Here is a 16,256-nt window from a genome sequence, read left to right as displayed (position 1 = left end):
AGGAGCCACCACTGACGGATGCACTCTCCCGAAGGGAAGGCAGGCACGAGCCAAGCTGCCCCTTTGCACAACAAAGCAAAACCCCAAGGGTCACAGCTCCGGGGACAATAAAAAGAGGGGAAAGCAATAAACTTGGCAATCATCTCGAAGTCAGAGACTGGCCCACTAAACATCACCAGAAGAGCATCTATTTCTAAATAACACTGACCTGGAAAAAAACCAACCCAAACCCCAGCTGCCTGGCCCCGCAGGTGTTTGGTTTGAGACACGCCACAGCTGAGCATGCCACGGGCCACTGGGGCTCCACGCAACCGGGAAAGCTCTTCCGCAGGGATTGCACAGCCCAGCGTTTATGTGAGCAACAGACATCTGCAGCACAGCCACCCAAACGCACGCACAATACCGGCATGAGCCTGTAATTCCCAACGCGGCCAGGATGCCGGCTCCTGCGCTTCTGCAGTTTTGCGCTCATTTCCTGCGCTGGCATTCCCAAAAGCAGGGCTGGAGGGAAAGAACAAAACCCCAACCGTGGTCCAGAGTGCTGGGCTCGTCTCAAAAGCCGTCGCTGCACTGAAGCGGCATCCTTGCAATAGATGCTAGAAGCAGCTCTTTAAAATTCAGCAGCCTTTGTGCCTGACCACACGCAGCGACCTCTGGTATTTTCTGCCAAAACAGTTCATTTGTCTCGCACAACAACTAATCAATTCCCGAGGCCATCCATCACAGGGGCTTGCGAGAGCTGGCCCGGCAGCAGAGCCAGATGGTGGCTGCGTTAGCGGGATTAATACAATTCTGATAGATTACACAGCATCAGGCGGGCTCCTGAGTATGAGGGATGCCCGCTCCGCACCCCAATCCTAAATGGAGACCCACTCGCAACCGGGGTCACTCCCAAGCACTACAGGAAAGGGTGGAAGTTTCTACCAGGAAAGGATGGCAGGAGTGCAAAGCTCAGCTCAGGGAGGCTTCTGTGCTGATCGGTGGATGTCACTCCCACCCCGGCACACCGAGACCGCGTGGAAACAGCCCAAGGCAGAGCACAGGAGGGCTCCTCCGGTGGAAGTGGAAAGGGACATGGACATTTGGCAACGTTATTTTGTATTCTCCATCTGCCAACTCAATGCTTTATTTTGCTGGAAACACTTATAAACTGCCTCCCCCTCCTCCCTGCCTTAAAAAAAGATATTTAAAAATAACTTCAAAGCCGAATTTCCAATGGCATAGTATTTTTGGCATCTCCCTCAGTTTGTGTCTCAGATTAGATTTATACTGGTGACACATGAATCCACTTCATCTCACTGCTCATTTCCCAGGTTTGTGAAACTGTAATTATAGCTATTTGATCATGAAAGAGCTCAACTACTACTGCTTTTGTTCTGGTAATAAGACCAGAAAACACACATAAAGCTTTATGGAGCAGTAAAAAAACCCCACCACTATTTGCAGCCTGAAATCACAGATAATTTCTTAATCCTTCCTTCCAGGGGAACCTCCGAGTCCCATCATCAGTCACCAGCCGGCATTATTTTTATGTAATGCCCAAAGTGAGATAAGTCATTTGCAGAGAAATCCAGAGGCAGAGCACTATGCTAATACATTCTGCAACTGCTCCCCATTAGTCACTGGGGGTACTTGAGCTCTTTATTGCCAGGGTTTATTAATGACTCCTAATTGATGACCAGTGCCCAGCACCCCAAAGTAAATAACTGCTATGCCTCATTAGCTCAAGAGACCTTCTCCTGATTTGAGGATTGATCTATGAACACACAAATTGCACTGATTTAACTGAATCTCTTTCTAAATTGATTTAATTAGATCAGTATAACCTGTTTCTACGGATGCTCTTGAATTTATTTGGAATCAGTGCAATGTACTTCTGTGAGCCAGACTGACCATTTTTCTATCTTGTTCTCAAAGCAGAAACATTTCAGATAATTAGTGATAAGGCAAAATCAGCCCTGGCACCATCCCAGTTCCTCCTATTTCTTGTCCACCTGACTTTAGAGTAGGGCATGGTAACTCCACTTTGTCCAGCGTTTACAGATTTGCACCCTAAAACCCAAGCACTTCATGACACAAAAGGAACATAAGCATTATTGATGCATAATTTTAGACACTTGGTTTGAAAGCAAGGGCATTGCTGCTCTGCTTGGTAATTTACTGCTGGTGGTAGACTACTGGTTTATGCTATTTAAAACAAGATCTCTCATCCTCCTATTACATAGCAGCAGCTTGGAGGAGGGTTAATAATGTGTTTAAACTGTTCAAAAGCTGCTGAATAAAATAAGTGAACCTGCCTAGGGGAATCTTCAAAACTCAGGCCTTGCCACCAGGTCTATCTCCTGGTGCAAGGTGAGGTTGTGAAGATGCCGGGCTCCAGAGAAATTGGACAGCCTTTTCCTGCCTCTGCATCAGCTGAACCCTAAAGGGCAGATGGTGGGCTGTGTTTGGCAGAGTAATGCCTGCTGAGAAATCGCTGTCAGAACCCAGGGTTGATGAGGACTCAAGTGTTTTTTTTTTTAGCAAACAAAAGATTTTTGTTTATTCTGGGCTTCCTTAACATGATACTGTAACTAGAAAATATTTATCCTATCAACAGCCTCAGGAAACAGAGACTAAAGTGGTTTGATTCATATTCCAAATTTTGCAAGCTTGATGTAAAGCTTCAGTAAGGCCTACCATAGACAATCAAGTCAAGAAAATGGTCTGCATCAAAGTTTGTCTCAGATCTTAGGTTTTGAGGTAGCATACACGTCAAACTTCCAGCATCAGAATTACCCATAGCTATTCATGTGTTTAAGTTTATGGTGGCTCAAGCTAGTAAGAGTTTTTTCCCCTTAAAAGTTTTCTTTTTTTTTCCTCTACAGAACATGCCTTATCTTTTTGAAGGCTACATTCCATTTACAAATGCACTGAAGTATTACCTACAAGAACATAAGGATAGCATTCAGTAACAACTCAGCCTCAGAAAAGTCACTCTTCTCAGGTGAGTGTTACTATCAAACCCATTCACTCCATGCTCTAGATGAACTTGGATGCCAAATCGAATGTCCAGAGCCATCCTTTTTTTTGGTTCATCTGCTTGCAAATTTCCTACCACTGCAATTTTGCTGCTTAAGACTATGCTTTTACTATTATAATTGTTACCATTAGAGATGTGCCTATACTGGCACACATTTATTCCCTGTTCTAGTAAGTGAATGAACAGTAGACAAAAGCCATAACACAGGGGCAACTGCACCAAGAAAGCTGAAGCTAGGTGAGATGTGACACTTGCTCACTTCCCATCTTGCAGCTGAAGACACTGATGCCTGTGAGCCAAGCTGTCCTAATGGACCATGTGAGATTCCATTCTGCCAGCACAGTCAGGAGACTTCATTTAACTTACTTTCAGCAGAATCATCATATTCCAGCTGTGGCAGAGACTACATCTGCCTGCAGCCCCATTTTTAAGTGTGACAGCTGTGCTATACTAAAGATACAACATGTACCTTCTTCCTGGTATTTTTGGAAAAAAATTTATTCAGAGCTGTACAGATCTTCCAGTCCTATACAAGGCATGTTCTCATGGAAATAAAAAGATATGACAAGTTGATTTAGACTAGTGAAGGCAACCAGGGCAAGCTCTGTTTTCCTGTATATTGTGCTGTATTTTACATCCAAGGAAGGGCACAGACAGTACTTGGGACAGCCAAGACTCCAAAAGCACTGTAAGACTAAGCATAGCTCACACTCAGCACCCAACACGGGGCAGCACTGATATGTTCCGCTCCTGAAAGAACAGCTCAAACAGGATTTAAACCACAAGGTCAAACTATGAGATCAAGGATGTTAGCTGAGTCCTCCACTGACAGAGCAGGGAAGAAAAAGGAGCTTGCGGCTAGCAGAAGTGCTATTTCTCAGTGTGTTAAACCAAGGTCATACCTGACCACCTCTGGTCAAGGTCCAGGGTCAAGTTAAGGATGTGCTGGCTCTCCATGCAAGACAGAGAAGGCTACTCCTGGCCAACTGCTCCATCTCGCTCTAAAGTGGATTGCAACACTGAGGGATGTATCCGCACTACTGCCAAGCACAAAACTGTCACCTTGTTTGCTTACACAGAACAGCCGTATCAATTCCTACCTGAACTCCTTGCAAAAAGTTTGAAGCCACCCACTCAAAATTTATTTTTCATTAGTTTGTGACAACCAGTCAAAGAAATGCTGTGTTAGAGTTTTAACACACCAGGAAATTCCCAGCAAGCCTGGGAGGCTGTGTGTAGAGAAATCAGTGTTTATTTTTTAATTTCCTGGGACTAAAATGATGCAAGACATTCAATAAAACAAATGGGATCACATATGCATAAATGGGTGACTGCAACATGACAGCAAACACTGCTCAAAAATTGAGTCTTCCCCGACTGTTCATTTTAACTAAAAATATGATGCTGTATTCTGAAAGATCCTCCAGGCAATCATTCAGGTATTGGAGTTAATATTATATCCATGATTAGTAGTCTGGAACAGTAAAAAACCAACCAAACAAAAAAACTCAGCTGTCCTTATTCAGTAACTAGTGTCACTTACTACTTGCACCTTGACAGTTTTTAAATAGCAGCCATTCTAGTGCAGCATGCATTTCTGCTATGCTAGCTACAGAAGCTAGAAAAAATTAATTTGATATAAGGTACAAACTCTCCCTGAAGACAAACATTGTCCAACACTAAAACCTTCACTGAACAATCCTTAATGAATGTATTGGTAAAGAAATAACTATTTGAAAAAGGTAGTGTCTGAGTAGTTTTCTATTAAAAATACCCAATATTATCTTTTTTAGCCATATAACTGAAAAATGGGAAGCTTTGCCCTTCCCCCACATCTTGCACTAGGGAAAGGTTACTACCTGGCAATGATACAGGCAGTTATTGATTTAAATGATTATGGACCTGAAAAGTTCTTTCCTGTCATTTATTATCCTGTTGTAGTTGCCACCACACTTGTGCAATATTAAAAAAAAAGCTTAACAAAATGACATTAGGAAAATACTGGTTTCAACTGAAGTTCAGTGCAGATAATCACCTGATTGTTTCTTCTTGATATAATGAGCTGACAACTGGGCCTCCAAATGAAGTTTTGCTTTCCTTTCCTCTCTTCTCTGTCGTCTGAAAGAAAGAGAAAGATTGGTCCAGCATCCTGGCTCCCCATCCTAATTCCATCCTGTGCCACCCCTTCGCCACCTCCCAGCCCTTCCCCTGCCCCAGCGATGGGATCAGCCGTCTGGAAGCCTCATCTCCATGGCAGACGACGACCCGCGACCCGACTCCATCCAGAACAGCTAGATGGACTTCTCAGCAAACTGGATCAATGCTCCTCTGAACGTGGCCCAGAAGGGTGACCCGAAAGGTAGTCTGAGCAGCCTGGCTGTCCTGCTCGCGAGCCAAAGCGTTGCCTCCGCAGCACTCCCAGCCATGGCCCCTTAGGACCCAAAAGCTGAGCCTCTGTGAGGCAGCATAATGTTATGTTACTAGATTGCAAAGCTTGCCTTTATAAATCTATTTAATATAGATTTAAAATTAAATTTTATAATGGGCAGCATTTCCAAATGATTTACTCCCAGGAACTCTAGGATTCTGAATGATTCCCACCATAATAGAAATGAACAATTAGAATAATGATTGATCGATACAGAGCCTCAGGCCTACCTTTTGAAAAAAACATCCTGCAGCTCAGGATCTTCAATTGCCTGACTTTACATCAATGCCAGACTTTCAGAAAGGGCTAAGTGCCGGCTGTCTGAAAGCCTGACCCTGTTGGGGGTGCAGGGCACCAGAAACCCCAGCTCTTCCAGGGCATCTAGTAGTCTTCAGGTAAGCAGCCAAAACTGGTTTGGAATTTGCAGCAGTAATTCCTTACAAATTCCTTATAAACCCAGCCCACGAACTGCAATGTGCTATTGGCAGTGGACAGTCCTGTGGCTTTCCAGGGTGAATAAAATCAGAAGCAAAGGGAAAGCCATCTCAACCTCTAGCAGTCTCTCAGTAGCTGCAGTACATTGCCCATTACCCCCAAAGTGTTGCTGCCTTATCAGAATTCTACCTAGAAAGGTATATTTTTTTTAATAAAACATGCTTACATTTGTCTTTCTTCCTACTCCCTAGGTTGCTTTTGTTTTAAATCAATTTACTGTTTTCCCATAATATATTTACTTTTACATTCTGCCCAGTTCCACCTTTCTTCTCTCCTGTACCAGCCCAAAGCCGTAATATTTGGGTTTGCAGATATCACAGACATACTTCTTTAAAAGAAAAAAAAATGGAAATAAAATTGGCTTTGAAAACTATTCTACGGCAAGTAGGCTTTCTCTAAATTCAAGTAAAAGATGACCCAAAGTTCTCCTTTCCTGAAGGGAAAAGGCTTCAGAGTCTTCACAGTGCAATGCCCCTCTTAAAAAGTTATTTAGCAGAGAACCTTACTGTCCATCAATTATTTCCACACCACTTATAAAGAAAATTAATTTCAGATTATCTGCTACATGCAAGAGCTATTTCTATAAAATGAAGCTATACTCACAACTAGTCTCTTTTTTGATATTGAGGGGCAGTAGTCATTCAACCAGTATCAGAAACTACAAAAAATTTTTAATCTATATTCTTTCATCTTTTCCCACTACAGTTTTTGGTGGTTGCTTTTTTTCAAAGTCAGAAACAACACTGGAGAAAATACATTTCATCTTTCTACAGGCAGAAGTTGTAACAAAGGTTTCCTGGATTAAGTTCGCCTTCTTTGCACAACCAATGCATTTCTACCACAGAATAATCACGTTGACTGAGTACACATAAGGTCATCGGGAAACCTAGCAATAAAGGCTTTCCCAAAAATGCTCCGTCAAAAACTTAATCTATATTCTTTCATCTTTTCCCACTACAGTTTTTGGTGGTTGCTTTTTTTCAAAGTCAGAAACAACACTGGAGAAAATACATTTCATCTTTCTACAGGCAGAAGTTGTAACAAAGGTTTCCTGGATTAAGTTCGCCTTCTTTGCACAACGAATGCATTTCTACCACAATATAATCATGTTGACTGAGTACACATAAGGTCATCGGAAACCTAGCGATAAAGGCTTTCCCAAAAATGCTCCATCAAAAACTTCTCTGGCTCTTAATCCATATACAGGTTACTTTGTCCAAGTAGCTTTTTATCTCACCTCTTTCACACAGAAATAGGTAACTCAATACTCAATTTATGAATGTTGAACCAAGCTTATTCCATCACAGTCCTCAATATGTAGAACAAGCTTATGAAAAATGTCCAGGAAAGCCTCGGCTACCCTCTCAGGATTTCATGTGTGCCTCTACTCTGCAAAGCCACGAAAGACAGCATCACAACTCCACCGTTCATCACCACTGGCCTTCCCAAGGGGAATCTGTCCAGGCTCTGAGGAACACTTGCTTCATCCCAAAACTATTACTTCTGCCTCAATGCACATACCAACTGGTTTCTTTCCAGCTGCCCTTGACAACTTGCCTATACCATGAGCTCATCTGCCCGCTTCCAATATCTGTACTACCCAGCCTGCCAGGGACTCGCACGCAGTATCCGAGCAGGACGGGCCAAACCAGGTAACGAAAGAGGTGGGACAAAGCCATTGCTCCTTCCAAACCACGTCACAACTACTGCACTATCAGGAACCAGTATTTTTATTTATCACTCATACTGGCTGAAGGGATCAGTAATGCACTGAGGCACTTTCTTTCTTAAGTCTCTTGACATTTCTACAGCAGAAAAGGGCTTTTAGGGCTGGAAAGATAAAGGAAATGTCACATATGCACAGATAATGACTAGTGAGTCACATTAGCTTGCAAACCACAATGAAATTAAAAACTGACACTGCAAATTTTCTCTCTCCTCCTTTAAAAAAAAGCACTAATAATTAACTACATGGCTCTCAATTAAGCCAGCTCAATTTCTTTCACTGCTGGCAGCACTGTCCAAAAGCACCGCAGATACACATGTAACTAATGATAGTTAAGAAATAACATGATCCCAGGCTCCCATAATTTGCAACCCGAATCCAAGAGAGATGACAGCAGTATTATCTGCAGTCAGGACCATCGAAGAGAGATGCTGTAGAAACGGCAAAATTCCTGCAGGCTCCACGAGCGTGAGGGGGTCACCTTCAAACCACCAGTTAAAAACTGTGGGAATAAAGGGGAATTTGTGACAGCACGGGAAGAAACCTTAGAGGACAACACTCAAGTGCCAAAGCACAGGCAGTGGCACGTAAGAGATCCGGGAAGAGGTGATAAAGGAGTGTAAGAGATGCCTTAAGAGGCACTGGAATTTCTCATGTTTTCCCCTAACTCTTGCTCATTGATTCTTTGTTGCTCGCATACAATCAAGGCTGATACCAAAGTCACTATGACTCTTGACAGTTAACTCTGGTGGGTGGATGTGGTTGACCAAAGCTAGCATAAATCATGGGCAAATACGTGCTTCAGTATGCAGCATACGTACTCATTAAGAGACAGTTTCAACTCCCCCAACTCCCGGTGTGCTCACAGACTGGCGCAGGGAACTCCACTAAGCCCAGAACTATCCTTCTCAAATGTCACCAAGAATGCCAGCAGAAAAGCCGCAGTCCTCCTGGAACAGACAGCAGAGCATCCTCATCCCTGCCTCATTGCACTGTATTTGTCAATAAAAGACTGGCTCAATTCAAGGTACAATCGCATCTCAGCTGGCTGTCACCGACAATGCTGCTCCAGACGGCCTCAGAGCCTGACAACCACTTTCTGAACAAAAAGGAAATACGAGGACTAATATTTGCTAACATCATTAATTCATTTTTTTTCTCCACTCCCCCTTCTTTACCCACGATGTCAAGATGTATACCCTTAAATTGTTGTCAGCCATAAAACAGACGTCGTGTCCCAGTTCAGAGGTTAACATATAATGACAGACACATTAAAAAACCCTGTCCAATGCCTCACCAACAATTTCAGCTCCATCTTCTCTTCACCGAGACAGGAGCTCAAACTCACTTATAAGCTTTAACAACATTAAAGTCTAATCATGATTGAAAAATAAAGGAGAAAGAGAAGATCGTTTTATCATACTAAGCATTGTGGAAACGGAAAACAATTAAAGACAGTTTCTGTGGGAGGGTTTTGAGTTCACCTTCCATTTTGGTCTTAGAAGTCTCCCCAGATCACAGCATGATACATTGCTCTTGCATTTTTGGAGAGCGGGATAAAAATTATGATCTAAGAGGAAAAATGGTAGTTTCCTGTTGGGGGTTGGTTTGGTGGGCCAACCTCTTGCTATATCCCTGAAGACAGGAATTTATTATTTCTCATCTTAGAGCCTAAGCTTTGTTTCAGTCTACACAAAAAAGGCTGCCACGGATTTAACAAGATGGCACTTCCGAAGGGCCTTCCGATGACTCACTTCAAACTCACGCACCAGAACTCGTTAGAAAGACGCAAGTGAACGTACCACTGGTGATCAGCTGGGACTGAACTGGACCAAATGGTACATGGTTATTTTATATGTCGGGCAAGGGACTCAACAGAAAAGGTACAGAGAAATCCTACAAAGATGCTGCAGAACAGCAAGAATAGCACAACATGCAGCTAAAGCTTTTTCTTTAAAAAAATATCATAACTTGGTGTTAATACAAGAGCCAGATCCTAAGCATGGGTTAAATCTAGTGCATCCCAGTTTTATTCACAGCAAAATGAGAACTCTGCCTGGCCAGTTTTGCATGTCTAGACACCCAGCAGCAATAGCTGTTTGGCAAGGCACGAGGCTGCACTGCACAGCACATCTATCACCCCTCCAATTCCCCCACATCTCACTCTGTGTCTTCTCCACACCCAATACCTTTGAGTAGCTTCACATAAGCATATACTTAAGAAAAAGAGAAAGCCATTAGTTAAAAAGGTTCTTCACATCAAAATACCTGTATTTGAAGTTACACTGGCTAATGCCTTGAAACCATCAAGAATTAAGTTCTTCATCATCGCGCATCTTGGAAACAGATCAGTGAGACAACTCAAATGAGAGCTTTCCATCAGGATCTCACACCTGAGCCACCACAGTGCATGGAAGTTATCTCAGGTTATGTTCAGAGGCTACTTATTGTCCTACTTTTCTCCTTCTCTGAGCCTGATGCAACTAGAGTCAGAGGAGCAGTAGCTGTATCCAGCTTTATGGGATGGACACAAGAAATACTCCCACTAAAATTACTACAATCAAAACTCAAGTGTTTCCAAGCAGTGAATACATGTTGCAGACTCCAATCTGTATTTGTTCTGTGTAATTTACCTTCCTGCAGCTCACCTGCTCCTCCAGCCGCAAGGTGCGGGCGCACTGTGCTGCTTGGCTTCCCACACAGCCCCACGTAGAACCCAGCACTAGGGCCAGGGACACGCATTCCCTTGCTCCGTACCAGTTTGCAAAAATGTGGATACACAGCAGCAGAACAGCAAAACCCCCTGCTCAACAGGAACGGGGCAGCCTTCAGCAGCCACCACAATCTGTCTTGGCCTCACAGGGAGCCTGCGGGGCTTTGGGGTGCAACCAATGGTCCTGAGCCACTGACCCTGGAGGAGCTGCAAGCGCTGCATGTTCACAGATGTCTGCTTGGCGGGGGCAGGAGAAACCCTGGCCCACATCCCAACTTCCCAAACTACACCTGGGAGGTGATGAGCAGCTCCAGTCTTGGCTGCCATGACAGGACAGGCGATGTCCTGTAACTCTATCAGGCCCACATGGAGGTATGAGTAAATCCCTGAAGTGTGCTGATTAAATTGTAATTAAGCTGATATACTCTCAGGTGACAAGTTTTACAGAAGACACTTCACTGAGTTAACCCAACAGTAGATGTCAAGGCCTGCTCTGCTGCCCACCACGTCCCTGTAATGCTCTGGATTAACATTTCTGGACAATTTGAGGAGTGAGGATTATTAGAGAGGCAACAAGCAAACAAACTCTCCTAAAGTTTCAGACACTCGCCCCCTCCCTCTGTGCCACCGCCTGGCCGTCCCCCTGGGAAGGGAACTTGGGCAGACACTAATTGTATTTGACAGCAGCAATTACACGCAAGGCTGGAGATTAGAAGCTCATTAATTGTGTGTGCCATAATTGCTGCCGTCTTTTCCTTCCCTAGTTAAGGCCAGTGCCAGGAGAGGCGAGGGGAGGAGGGTGCTCTCCACCCCAAATGCAGGTGGTCTGAAGATGAGAGCCCTTGGACAAGGAGGAGACGTCCCCTCTCCCCAAACATCGCGGGAGGCTCCTGACCCCAGAACAATGCACGAGGGTCCTGTGGCAGAGTGGCTAATGAGGCATGAAATAAGGACAAACAATGTCCTCTTCCAAAGGTATTCTCCACCTGTATCTTCCTGCCTTGACAGCTGGGTTGAACTTCATGCTACCTGCAGCAGGAGGGAAAGTAAATATTAACCCTTCAGAGGTGATGCTACTAAAGGATTTTTTTTTTTTACCATCTATAAATTTAGTCACTGTACTAAATGCTTGAACAGGATTCATAAAATCCTCCCTTCCCCACTAAAGTGTGTGAGCTCAGCATTTCTCAGTGCTCTTTACAGACTAGCAGAGGCCAGTTACAGCCAAACAAGATAAAAAAGTGTCCTGGCTGAGGGCAGCCTCCCTGCTAGACTCTGCTGCAAAGCCACCGTTCATGAAAGGCTGCCGTACCCTCCGCACCAGCCGTATTAATGGCTGTCATAAACAGACTATCTTAATATTCCTCTCTCAACAATCCTTCTTGGCTCCCAGCAGCAGCTCAGCAAGAGCGTGCACATGACTCAGCACCTGGAGCATTTTCAAGAGACCACTGAGGATCTGTACAATTTGAGCAAACTGTCCTATAAAAAATGGCAGCATGCTCTGCAGGATAATGTCGGGAGGGGTTTTTTTGTTTGTGTTAAATATTGCAGAGTTTAGTTAATATTCCTTTAATGTCTACATAAAGTTTTCTGGTTCCTTTAAGAGGAAATTCTCCAATGAATTTATAAACACAGTCTGAGACAGGGAAAATATTTTCCAGATTATATTAAAAAAATAAACCCAAACGTACTATAATTAATGTGATTGCGCTGCGTAATTAAACAGTGCTGTGATCTAAAACAAGGCTTGTAGATTACTCATTGAGCCTATAATGAGTTAATTAATAACTGCATCATAATCACAGTTGGAAATTAGCAGTAAAGACAGTCAGGGGAGGGGAAATAAATGTAAAATGCTTAACATAATTTTGAGCAAGTTTTATGCTTGCTAGTAGCTGTGATTTCATGACTCACTGTATCCATTTTAACATATGCATGGAATGAAATAATACGCGCAATCAAGAAACCTGATGCAGTGGCTTCCTAATGTGATTTTTGATTTGTGGAGCTTTTTTTTTTTTTTAAAATGGAAAATCCAGATATGTAGGTGGCAAACGTAAAACCAACAGCAGACTCTCCTTCCCTCATCTACTTTTTGTGGGCTCTGCAGTAATTTGCAGACTCCCAATGCCTGCAGACCAAAGGGTGAAGCGAGTGGCCTGTTTGCACCCTTCCAGTGTGAGGCGGCCCGCAGAAATCCAGAGCTTTCACAAGGAGAACACAGCACCGCATCGTCAGTCCTGGAAGCAATCAATCACTTCTGTCACATCACCCATATGAAAATCCACAAATGCCCAGGCACCAAGCTATACATACAAACACAGCCTGTACTGTAATTGCTAGGATTTTTTGCCAATTTAATGTAAGATATTCATTTATATAGATTTCCTGGATCTACACAGGAATTCAGACGGGCAAGAAACACATTCTATCCAAACTGGAAATATGGGAAGGCTTGGGATGAAACATGCTGCTCTGAAGCCTGAAAGCAACCCTAACTTTTGAGATAAAAAGGAGTGATCAGACATCAGCCCCCACCCCCAGCCTGCCTGTTGAGGTTCATCCTCTACTTGCCAGAGTCACACCGGATCAGACAGCATCACAGCAGCGGCAGAGGCCAATTTTGCCATCCGCAAAAGGAACAGCTCCAAGGCTGCCTGACCAGTGCCACCAAAATTTGTTTCCTCCAACAGATCTGGGCTGTGAAGGCAGAGGGTAGATTTATGAGCTCTGCAGACAGAGAAATGGCAGAACGAATCCTTGGTCCCTTTACCCACGGATTTAGGCAAGGGAAGGATCAGAGCATCTCAGCAAGAACAGAAGGTTTCTGAAGCCACGGTGTAACCCTTTGCAGGCTCAGCCAGAAGGATGCAGCAGGATCTGGATTGCTGAACAACCTTTAGTGCTGTGCCGTGATGCTGCTCTGAGCCTTTACATGCCTTTGTGCTGGTTAGTTCAGCTCAAAATACTCACAGGATGCTCTAGAGACATTTAAGGAGTGTCATTTTTGTCTTACAATAGGAGTAATTGGGTACAACAGTGTCAAAGTATCTAAGTACTAGACAACACGTGCTCTTTTAAAGGATAACTCTTTCCATCATAGGAGACAAACAGCATTTCCAAAACACTAACCAATGTGTTAGCCAACATCCAAACAAAATCTTAATCTCCAGTAGTTACACTCAATACCTCTTTGTTACTTTGTGTAAAGAGCAAACTAAACATAACCACTTAACCTTTTTCTAGCCCAAAAAGCTGTATTTTCACTAAAGAAATAGGTTAATTATTCTATAGCTTATGTTCTACACAAAACAATTGCAGCTATTTTCTCCCAACTAAAAGCATATGCTCTTTTTAATGATCACATTCTCTCTTTAAACCAGCCTTTCCATAGCCATGTGAAGCAGCAGGGTACATGAACCCTTCCTGTGTCTCAATACCATCAAGTAAATGCCTACAATCCATACCTAAAAACCAAGGCATGACATACTCCCCAGTCAGAGAAACACATGATTTCCACCCAAGTTCCTGAATTACTTTTAACAGCCTCTGACACAGCAAGTTTAGCATTCTGCAACAGCTTCAACTACTTTGAAAAATTTATTAGATTTTTTTTTTTTAATTAGAGGTTGCCCCCTTCCCCATTTAAAACAGTCAAGCTTCTTGCACGGCTTGGTGGGTTGCTGGCCAAAACAGGAGCAAGAGTTTAACGAGAGGCTGCCACAAGCTCCTGAGTGCGCCGTGGAGCAAGCCAAAGCTCACCTCCAGTACGCTCACTTCCCATCACAAGCAGAGGAGACTGACCTTGCTCCTCCCACCCTCATCACCACCTCACTTTGCTATGCAGGGCAACAGGACTTGGGTGCATTACATCAGGCTCTTCTGGGTTTCTGGGCATCCCAGGAAAATATTGGGATCCAGGGATGTCAGGGAGGCTCCTCACTGCTTAGAAAAGTGACCCGACCAGCAGGAAGTTAAGACGGGGCAAAGAAAGCACCTCTTGCCCTGCTGGTCCTCCCACCTCCCCTTGCAGTTTCCTTTTTGGTTTTCCTCCCCTTTCAGAGCCCATCACATCTTCTGCTCTCTCTGCCCCAGGCTCCTAACTGCATCCCACCTCCTGCTTACCTCCAGAGCCCACGACAGCATCTTGCTTGGTTCAGCACCGCTCCTGTCAGCCCATGCTGCAGCCCCCACATCCCAATTCTGTCATGTTGCCCAGCACTACCGAAAGCTTTATCTTCCAACTTGCTTTGGCTGGTGAGTTCCAGTACGGAAACGAACCTAACAGGAAAGTTTTGACTGCTGGTGAAGTCGCTCCTCATGCCACAACACTGCTCCTTTCTGCTTATAGCCTCACAGCCTCTTTACAAAAACAAGCTTTTCAGTCCTTTCGTTATCCAGAATTTTTTTGATGGGGAGAAGCAGCATTGCTGCTGAAGTCTGCAATATATGAAGACAACTGCACGTGGCAGTTAAAACCCTTTCTTGCCAGAAACTGCCACCTCAAGGCAGAAATGGCAGAGGGCAACACCTGGTTGCATCACAGGCACTTCAGCTTGCTGCCTGACATCTTAAATTCAACCTTGCCACCTCAGTTTAAGCCAAGATCTTGGGCTCTCCCTGGAAGTATCAGCAGATATCCATTTTCTGTCACCTCCGACATCACAGTGACAGCCTTCAGTAGAGGATCAGCAGCAACTTAAGCCTGACGTGGTGGCCTGTTGCTGATACCGAGATGTTCTCTCAGCTGGGAGAGCACTTGCTTAAGTTTTAAGACCCCAACGCTCAGCTACGTTCCATGCCTCCAACCCCACGGCGGCAGGATCACAGAATAGCCATGTGCTGTGGGATGCTATCTGTGCCCTACAGTCACACAGCAAACCTCTTAATTCTGGACATCTATTAAGGGGGAAAGAAAAAAGCAATAAGGTCCCTGCTGCCCAAAATGTTACACAGTACCTTGCCTCATTCTGTTACATTTTGTCATCACTGAATGCCAGGAGTTTGTGTTTTTTTTTTAATATACAAATTTTTATTTTTTTTTTAGTTGCCTCTGGTATATCCGGCTAGCATGCAGCATCTTAATCCACCAGGAAGACAGGAATCATGATGCCAGGATGCCACATTCATCACTATGCTGCAGCAAGGCAGAGCTACGTCTCTAATTATTCTTTTTTCTGAATACACTCCAGATAGTAAAAGATTTTTTTCTTGAATTAGTGCAAGATGATGAAAATTAATGCACTGACATATTCAAAAGGAAAAATATTTCATCTTTGGTTAAATGTTTAACCAAAAATCACTGCACTGGTAGCCAAAAGTTATAAGCCCCAAATTTCTTGCTTGCAATTCCAGAAAACAACTACAGTTACATTCTCAAGTAGCTGCAAGAGGAGATATTATGCTGCCCACAGTACACTAACAACATAATGCATCAGCACGGCTGGATCCAAGCTAAAAAACTAGGGGCTAACATCATTACAAGCAAAAGTTACGCTTGCAGGGCTAGTAAGACTGTATATTTAACATACAGAATGTTTTTAGGAAGACCAGGCAGCACAAAAGGAGGGAGAGAGAAGAGGTATAAATCCTTGTCATGATAATTCTTTACTTTGAAGAAGTTTAGGAATACAGAAACATGGGCAAACCTCTGTACAGGATTCCAGTGCAGCTTTCAATATGTGACTTTTTGCATTGCTGGTTTGCTTCCACCTTTCTAAAATACGGGCTTGCAGCTTGGCACTGTTGTATTTCAATCAATTGCTTGAACGAGGATTGCAATGTCATAAATAAAAGGAGCTAAGACCATAAATTTTTGCGGAGATGTAAAATCAAAGAGAACAATCCAACAGACTCCCAGGGGGTGGGA

At 43.7% G+C, this 16,256-nt stretch overlaps 1 protein-coding gene across 1 annotated transcript in view; it reads right to left on the bottom strand.

The window, feature by feature from the left end:
- The window catches only part of ACBD6 (acyl-CoA binding domain containing 6), a gene marked incomplete at its 5' end in the record, with an annotated part of 77,926 nt that overhangs the window by 52,723 nt on the left and 8,947 nt on the right, over positions 1 to 16,256 (bottom strand). Inside the window, one exon of the mRNA XM_010083664.1 lies at positions 5,058 to 5,140. Coding sequence (XP_010081966.1) covers positions 5,058 to 5,140 — 83 coding nt within the window. The remainder of the gene's footprint in view (positions 1 to 5,057; positions 5,141 to 16,256) is intronic.

The sequence above is a fragment of the Pterocles gutturalis genome, unplaced genomic scaffold (genome assembly GCF_000699245.1).
Source record: "Pterocles gutturalis isolate BGI_N339 unplaced genomic scaffold, ASM69924v1 scaffold3195, whole genome shotgun sequence".
NCBI lineage: Eukaryota > Metazoa > Chordata > Aves > Pterocliformes > Pteroclidae > Pterocles > Pterocles gutturalis.
The sequence above is the reverse complement of the archived record's forward strand: the minus strand, read 5'-3'. Positions and strand labels throughout refer to the sequence as shown.